Consider the following 8678-nt stretch of genomic DNA (forward strand, 5'->3'; position numbering starts at 1 on the left):
TGTTACTGTTTTGTTATTGTTGTTTTATTATTGTGGTATTCTCGTGTTACTGCTGTGCTAATGTTGTGTTATGAATGTGTTATGCTTGTGTTACACCAATAACATAACTATAACACAACAATAACACAATAATAACACACTAAAACATACTATAACACATATATAACACATCTATAACATAATTCTAATAACATAACACAATAATAATATGAAATAACACATCTATAACACTATTATATCAACATAGTACAATAATAACACATAATAACACATTTATAACACACAATAAAACATCTATAACACACAATAACACAACTATAACCCGATTATAACACACAATAACACATTATAGCACATCTATAATGCATATTTAAATAACATAACACAACAATAACACAAAATAACACATTTATAACACAATATCACACAATAATACGACTATAACACCACTATAATACTACAATAACACGACTAAAACTTCAACTTTTATTTTAAAATAAACGATGTAGTTACCTCAACGACTTCGGGAGACCGTTAGGTTCTTCTTCGGCTCCCTTGCGACCTTCCATTTTATGTGCTACAATGAGAAAGAAAATAAATCACTAGTTGTTGCAATGAAACGACGAAGTACTAATATTTGGAATGAGTATTGCGTAACCTACATTCCGTTTCCAAGGGTCGAAACCGAATGAAGTTCCACCACCAACCGTTCGAATGGAGAACCACTGCCGCCGAAGACAAACCGCCGTCCGAAGTGCCGAAGAAAGCTGGAAAAGCCGAAGGAGGAAGAAGTCGAATGCAAACCGACAAAAGGCTACAAAAACGTCGAATCTGACATAAAGTAAGTTTTTGTCTGTTTTGGGATTTAATTCGGGTCAGGTTCACGATAAACACACCTATTAAATTTCCCGCGTTGATTCGGGTCGGGTCAAGCTTCTTTTTTAATTTTATATGCCGTGGGACCCAAATCTACTTGTGCTCCACTCATTGGACTCTGCAAGCAACTCATCCTGCGGAGTCCTGAGGCAATAAAAATTCTTGTTAGCACATTGTCGTTGAGGCTTTGACTTCTGAATTTGTGTGAAATTGATTGCTTTTTTTTATTAAAAGAAAACCAGAAAGTAGGGTGTGGAAGAACATAAAATCATATTTTTGTTGAAGTCTGACGTCTTATTGGGTCTCTTTCTTTTTGCAGTATCAAGGGAGCTATTCTCTGAGGCATTGGCTTCAATTATCGGACTGGCTTCCTACCTTAGAGGCAACTCTAGCTTTGGATGAAGAATGGGTTAGGCGGGTTGGGGATGACACCATAGGAGGGCCTGATGTAACTCGGCAATTGCGCCTTATTAGAATAATTATGAGAGATCTTTTAATTGGTGTAAGGACTTTTTTTTTAATCTAAATCAGTCTGATAGACAAGCGTCCTGCAGGGCTGCTTTAAGTTTCACAAGTGTTTGCTGTTATTTCTCAGGTAAATTACTTGCATAGCCATGGATTGGCACATACTGAGTTAAGACTGGAGAACGTGCATATTTGTCCAGTAGATAGGCATATTAAAGTACGTTCTTTACTTTCTTAACCAAGTTTCCTTTTATTTTTTTTGTTTTGTGCCTTTTGCTGAAAGTCAATGTGTCTGGTTGTTTTCTAGCACCTTCAAGTACCTTCTGCGGGGATACTGATATTGTTAGACAGAATACACGTAAAAATTCTTTGAGCTTGCTTTATTAGGTTTGAGGACATACAATTTTTAAAAAGGACGGACATCATTCTATACATCTATGTAATAAGATCTCTAGAATTCTCCATTTTTATTGTACGATAGAATAGTTACACTAATTGCTTAACATGTATTTAACTCCAGAATCACATTTTCTCTTGTAATGAAAAACTGAATCAATCCACGGAAAGTTAAAATGCCGTGTTTCCATTTGCTATACTTTCCCTTCTCGTTTGAGTTTGCTACTTAACTTTGACTTTAGAAAATATACTGCATTTTGATTATGATGTCTTTGAAGATTAGGTAGCAATCCTATAGGTCCCAGATTAGTGCAAAATAGGGTTTTTTTTTTTTTGGAGCTATTTGGATTGATGTTGAAATATTAGTGGAGGCTTCATTGTTTAGTGGACTTCGGAAGATTTTCTTGTGTACAGCTTTACGCATTGTAATTTTGAAGTTAAATTTACTCTTCAATTTTGCTGGAGTAACTTATTTCATAAGTAATCGGTGCGAACTGAGTTGATGATTTTTCTGGTAAACTTCTTTCCTTATTTTGTGGTGTACATACTTGCTATATTTGCATGGGAATTTTATACAGTTCTAGCTGTGCATGTCATGTCATGTCAGCTCGCGAGGAGCTATACTTGATTATGTATTACTTTTTGATTCTACAATCACAAAATTATACTCTAAAAAAATGATAAATATTTAAATTGCTTTTAAAAGAGTTGCCACCAAATCCCAACTAGTCCTTTTTTTACTTGGGAGGAAAGAAAATTACAAAATGATTTTAAACTGAATCTTGGAGAATGCTTTATCACACAACATAGAGTCGGGATTATGAATTTATTCTTTAGGTTTATAAAGAAAGTTATCAAAAGAAATAGTTTTCTTTGGAAAGTATGGTAGAACTTAAAAATCGAAAAGTTAGTAATATTGCAAGATATGTTGTTAGGGTAAGCAAATGCGACTCCATAGTGAGCCAAACTTGATGTAGGATTATTTACCTCATTTCACTTAAAATATTACCAAGCTTTGAAATTAGAATGTACGAAAGAACTCGTGTTCATTGAGTGAGGACGCATAAAAAATATATTTTGGAAAAGAAATGTTTTTTTAAGAAGTAATAAAAAATAATTTTTTAAAAAATGATTATAAAGAAACAAGAGTACCAAGTAAAACAAAAGATATATTTTTTATGATATATATAATAATTAGGTTTTAATGGAGGAGAAAATAAAATATTGGGATAGTCTTAGGAAGATATTGTGGAAGGGCATAATAAATAGAATATTGGGCTACTTTATAAATTGATTAAGAAAATGAAGTTTGGACTGAGAAAGAAAATTTCTTAGGTGCAGATAAGACACCTGTTGAGATTTATGGAGTTGTTAGTGATATTCTATAAAAACTCTTAATGAATGTTTGAAAACTAAGAGGTTATCAAATGATAGTTGAAAACCTATTTTAGCATCAATTTTAAGGACATAGGAGATTTTTACAATTATAATAATTATAAATAAATCAAACTTCTTATTCATTCAATAAAATTTTTGGTCAGAATAATGGAATGCATATTTAGAAATATGATGTATATTTTAAAGAATCACTTTGGTTTTATGTAAAAACGTATTTAACGTGGAGGATATTTTTGTGCTTATGTGATTAATGGAATATTATAGCGAGCATTAGAAGCTCCTAGATGTTATTTTGTTTATCTTGAGAATGTATATAAGTTTGGATCTCTATTACTTTGCTTACAAAAGGATGCTCAAAATGAAATACCATGATAATTTGAAGTATTATTTCTAATCGGCGAGATTTATTCTTAGTCAAGTTAGTGGGAAGTTAGAATAATGGAAAAATTGTTTTGAAGCTAAAAGGCTTTGGATTATTAGAACAAAGCCTAAGTTATATGTTTTTGAATGTTAGACATAGAAGACAATTTGTCCGCTAAGTTGGACGTTACAAAAGGAAAAATTGTGAAGTGTATGTGTGACAAAAATAGAAATGATGGATTGCAAAATGATTACATTAGAGGTCAATGGGAGTAACATTTATTAATGATAAGATAGTGAAAAGTGGATTTAGCTATGTTTATGCATGTAATATAAAGGATAGTAAATTCCGAAAGAATATGGGTATATAAAATTAGTTTCAAGTGTTTAGTAAAAAAGGTAGACTAAAAGTAACATAAAACTAATGTCAAAAGAGTAGGAAGAAAAATGATAGACTGAAATAACATGCATAGAATTTTCGCAAAAGGAGTTGTTCTAATTTGTTTTATTAGGAATGAAGGGAGAATGATGATTTATGAAGCTGACTCCAAATGGCTTGAATAAGGTAATGATGATGAGCAATATAAATTGATAGACATTTCTTTTAAACATTTCTTTTAATGAAACTTTTGTTATTCTAGCTTATTTAATACATATTTACTTTCTAGTGTAATGACACATTCGATCTATGGAAATTAAGCAACTCATTTGGTCTAAGAGGTGGAGTTCTGTTGTAAGGCAACATGGGTTGATTTGGTAAAATAATTTGTTGATATTGATATGGTTTTACACTTATTCTTTTCCTACTTTTTTATTAACATTATTTACATTTTTCTTAGGTAGGCATTCTAGGAAATGCAGTTGATTTACATAACAATGGTAACACTAACGCTATGGCCAGCAACTCAGACAGAAAGGCAATGATTATAGCCTTTGACATGAGGTATGTAACCTAATCCAAGGTTTAAGTAATAGAAATCATGGAAATCTACCTTACGAACTCATGCAGGAACTTTTACAACGCCATCTCATATGTTATTTTTTATTATTTTTTTCCTGCTGCTCAGATGTGTTGGATTCATGATGGCTAAGATGGTTTTAAAAGAGCTTATGGATGCTTCAACGTTTACAAAATTTAAGTTGTTTCTAAATAAGGTTTGATGAGAAAAATCTGTGTCCATGCCTTGTTACTTCTTGTCCTGTTGAAAAAAGTACTTTGTTTTCCTTGAACATAGCAGTTCTTTGTGAAAGTGAAGAAAAGTGCCAATTTAATTCACTCATTTTAAATTAAGCAGCTGCCTCTTGTTGTGGCTGGTTTTTTTTGGAAGATTTACGTACATAGCACTTAATTCTTATGTATTCAGATATGTTACATCTATGCCACCTTATCTATGCATGAAAAGCTATGTATTCAGATATCTAACACCTAAAATTCATTTGTTACATCTATGCCACCTTATCTATGCATGAAAAGGTGTATTTCACTTTTTAAAAGTTTAAAAGTAGTATTTTTGATGTGATATGAAAGATTATTGGATTTATAAATGTAAAAAGTATAGTTTAGGTGTTAGATATGTAAAAACATAAGAATTGGGTGGCATGTATGTAAATGCCCCTCATGTATGTAAATGCCCCTTTTTTTATTTGGTTTGAGTTCAGAAACATCTATTTGTCACGTGCAATATCTTAGATTTTGCTGCTTATGGAGTGCAGGGAAATGACTCTTCATGCCTACGAGAATTCCTTTTGCCAATTCTATGTCAAGACTCTCCATGTGGAAATGCTGGTTTGCAAGTGAATAATCTTTCTTCTTTTGTAGCCATCTAAATACCCATTATAGAACTGTTTACTGTCATGATATGATGGACATCATTTTCTTACCAAGCAAATTCATCTTTTTTTATTTTTTATTTTTTTTACGTTTTTTCTTTTATTAACAGATGCTGGATAGGAATTGGGGCGCTGGTTGGAACCTGTTATCTTTGTTTCTTGCTACAAAACCATTTGCAAGAATAAGGTATTATGACAGTCTGGGATGCTGCTGCATTTATAACAGTTTACAATCTTATCTGTATATTTCTTTTGGTATCAAGGTTGATTTTGTAAGATATTTTTATCTCTTTTATCATTCCTGGTTGAAAGTTTTAATCAAATTCATTAGTTACATTTTGTTTTTATTCTACATATGAAGCAGTTGCTAAATTTTAACGTTCTGCATCTTATTGCAGTTGTTTGGATGCATTGAGGCATCCATTTCTTTGTGGACCTAAATGGCGCATAGACCCATCTATGGATTTAATCAGGTGGGGATTAGGATCTACTGCCGTTCGAATGGCAGAAGATTATATCTATGGAAGGCATCAGGTACGTGCAATCCTGAAGATAGGTATTTTTTCTAAATTTTGTTAGCTTACTGTGTGGAATGAGATGGAAACCATTTAGTATTATGGAGAATAGCATCATTTTCTACCTCTGATTCTCATAGTTAAATCATTTTCTATATTTAAACCTCGCAATATTTTGAATTGCTTTGGTAGTAACAAAAAAAAAAAAAAAAAATTCAATTCTTTTTAAAAATGGTGAAATTGTTGAGCATATACATGAATATGTTATGACTAGCAAATTTTCAAAGGCCACGGAGGTGCTTATTTAAATCATTTTCTACCTAAACCATTTCACAACATATTGAGTTGCCTTGGTAGTAACCAAACAATTTTGTTTTAATTCAATGATTTTAATGACGGTTAAATTATTGGAATACACATGAATATGCTATAACTAACAAATTTTCAAAAGCCAAATTGGTGCTTCACTTTTCAACCCTTTTTTTGCTTGCTGAATTTTTTTTTTGGATAATTGTTCCTCAGTCATGATTTGACCTGCAATGCTCTATGGCGCTGAATGTTGGCCTTTAAAAGAGAAGCATAATAATAAGTTAAGTGTTGCCGAGATGAGAATGATTAGGTGGATGAGTGGCTTTACACTTAGAGACAAAATGCGGAATGAATATATTCGTGATAGGGTTGGTGTAGCTCCTGTGACAGACAAAATTAGAGAAAGTCGTCTTAGATGGTTTGGTCATATTAAACGTCGACCATTAGATGATCCGATTAGGAGAGTAGATGCTTTAAATTCGACTTGTGTTAAGAAAGGCAGAGGTAGACCTAGGAAGACTTGGGCTTATTGTATTAAAAATGATCTTAATTTACTAAAACTAAATGAAACAATTTTGTTTTAATTCAATGATTTTAATGACGGTTAAATTATTGGAATACACATGAATATGCTATAACTAACAAATTTTCAAAAGCCAAATTGGTGCTTCACTTTTCAACCCTTTTTTTGCTTGCTGAATTTTTTTTTTGGATAATTGTTCCTCAGTTACTCCTATGAACTTTAATTTGGAAATATACAAGCATACATTTCTAATGTTTGGTTTAATGTGCTAGCGCCGGAGACTAGCTTATTTGATTGAACTGATGGAATTACTGAATCCCCAACCCAAGATAAAGGTAGCATACCCTTTTAACTTTTATTTGTTTTTGTATTTCTTGTGAACTTAATTTTGAACTTGCACATGTATATGCGATGCCTTGAATCTTGCGACCTTCTGGTGGAAAAAGTTCAAGTTACCAACCAATAGGCTGGGTTGGGTTACATATGTCCTGTACCTGTTGTGCTGTGTTTTTATTTTTTTATCATTTATGTGGGATTCTTGAAATAACATAATAGCTAGAATTTCCACTGTTAACTTCTGATTAAAATGACCGTTGAGTTATTAGCAGAATACTTCTCAGATTAGCAATCTCTGGGGCAGATAAATGCTTTGTGTCTATTGGTTTAAGCATTGATGTAGAAAACGAGGGTTAATCACTTTTTTTTTGTGCAATTTATTTCTGCATCAATCTCAAATTAAAATTATAAAACTCTTTTTCTGAACAACAATGACTCTTGAGCACATCTAGGCTGCTGACACAAGATTTGGGATTCAGTTGTTTTTAATTCTATATCATCAAAGTTCCTTCAACTTGCTAGTCTTTTTTAAAACTGCTCATGGTAGCTCAATGATAATTTTTCTCTTATCTACTTTTTAAAATTTTTAATTATTTTTTTTATTTGTATTTAACTGCATTTTCTTAGCCCTTTTTAACATTACTCCCATATTACTACATCATCTATGAATGCTTAGTAATTTTTACACTCCCACTTCCTTTGATTTATAACATGCAGAACTGGTTGGACATTCTCCATGGCCGATGGCGCCTGTTGTACTGCACAGGCAGACACCTAGGCCTAACTCTTCGCCAACCTACCCACAGAGTCATCATTGGCAGCGCAGTCCTCACTTTCACAAAAGATAACAACTCTGAAGAGCCTTCCCTTCTACTTTCTTCAGACATAAGCTTCAAGGTCATGCCAATCTCTTCATGGCCTCATGACAAATCCGGTTTACCTGGAAGCCTGCTAGTGAAATCTAGAGCCAAAATAACATCCGGTACACGATTGTACCTCAAAGAAGAAGACAGCCCCATTCCCAGCCAGTTCAGCTCTCAGGAATCCATTTCATCCGCCCTGCTGAGCAAGAAATGGAAGGGAGTAGGAGGGCCTGTTAAGGAGCTTCCCTACAGTCTCCCAGCTGCAAAACTGCTCCAAGGCGAGATCGACGTGTCGTTGAACCTGGAGCAATCACCGCCTTCAAATATTGGTGAGGCGCAAACCGTGCTCAACGAGGTTAGAACTCAGATCCCACCTGAAATGTTTGATATTTCTAAGCTTATTTGTGGTACCTATATTGACTCGAGGATGTTGGTCCTTCGTGGGGTTAATGGGTCTGCTTTACTCTTCACGAGATCATGTGCTTTAGATTAGCTGTATACTTGTCATATATTGTATATTAACAGTGGTATTCGTTAGTTGTATGTATTCTTCAACTTTTTCTTAGATCATTGTTAACATTCAGGGAATTTGTTTCTATGCATATTAATTGTGCTTTGTTGTTATGCTATTTTGAACCATTAGTTTTATAACTATGCAGCCTTTAGAAAAAAAAAAAAAAGATTTTTTTATTAATTTTGCAATGTAATTTTACTAATAATAATTACTCTATATGTGAAGTATGAAGAAAAATATATATATCTGAAGTAAGTGTGTACATCACTAATTGGTTTTGTTGTGTGAAAAAT

General features: G+C 32.9%; 1 protein-coding gene across 1 annotated transcript; it reads left to right on the top strand.

The window, feature by feature from the left end:
• Positions 1 to 1195: 1195 nt before the first annotated feature.
• LOC110020265 (probable plastid-lipid-associated protein 14, chloroplastic) lies at positions 1196 to 8459 on the top strand (the record flags this gene model as incomplete). Its single annotated transcript, XM_020718306.1, is given in 9 exon segments — positions 1196 to 1378; positions 1472 to 1558; positions 4335 to 4438; positions 4563 to 4650; positions 5209 to 5289; positions 5436 to 5512; positions 5724 to 5859; positions 6945 to 7007; positions 7726 to 8459. Coding segments are annotated over 9 exon segments (1458 nt in total), but the record flags the coding sequence as incomplete, so codon positions are not given.
• Between the last annotated feature and the right edge of the window lie 219 nt (positions 8460 to 8678).

The sequence above is a fragment of the Phalaenopsis equestris genome, unplaced genomic scaffold, assembly GCF_001263595.1.
Source record: "Phalaenopsis equestris unplaced genomic scaffold, ASM126359v1 Scaffold000094, whole genome shotgun sequence".
In the NCBI taxonomy this organism is placed as follows: domain Eukaryota; kingdom Viridiplantae; phylum Streptophyta; class Magnoliopsida; order Asparagales; family Orchidaceae; genus Phalaenopsis; species Phalaenopsis equestris.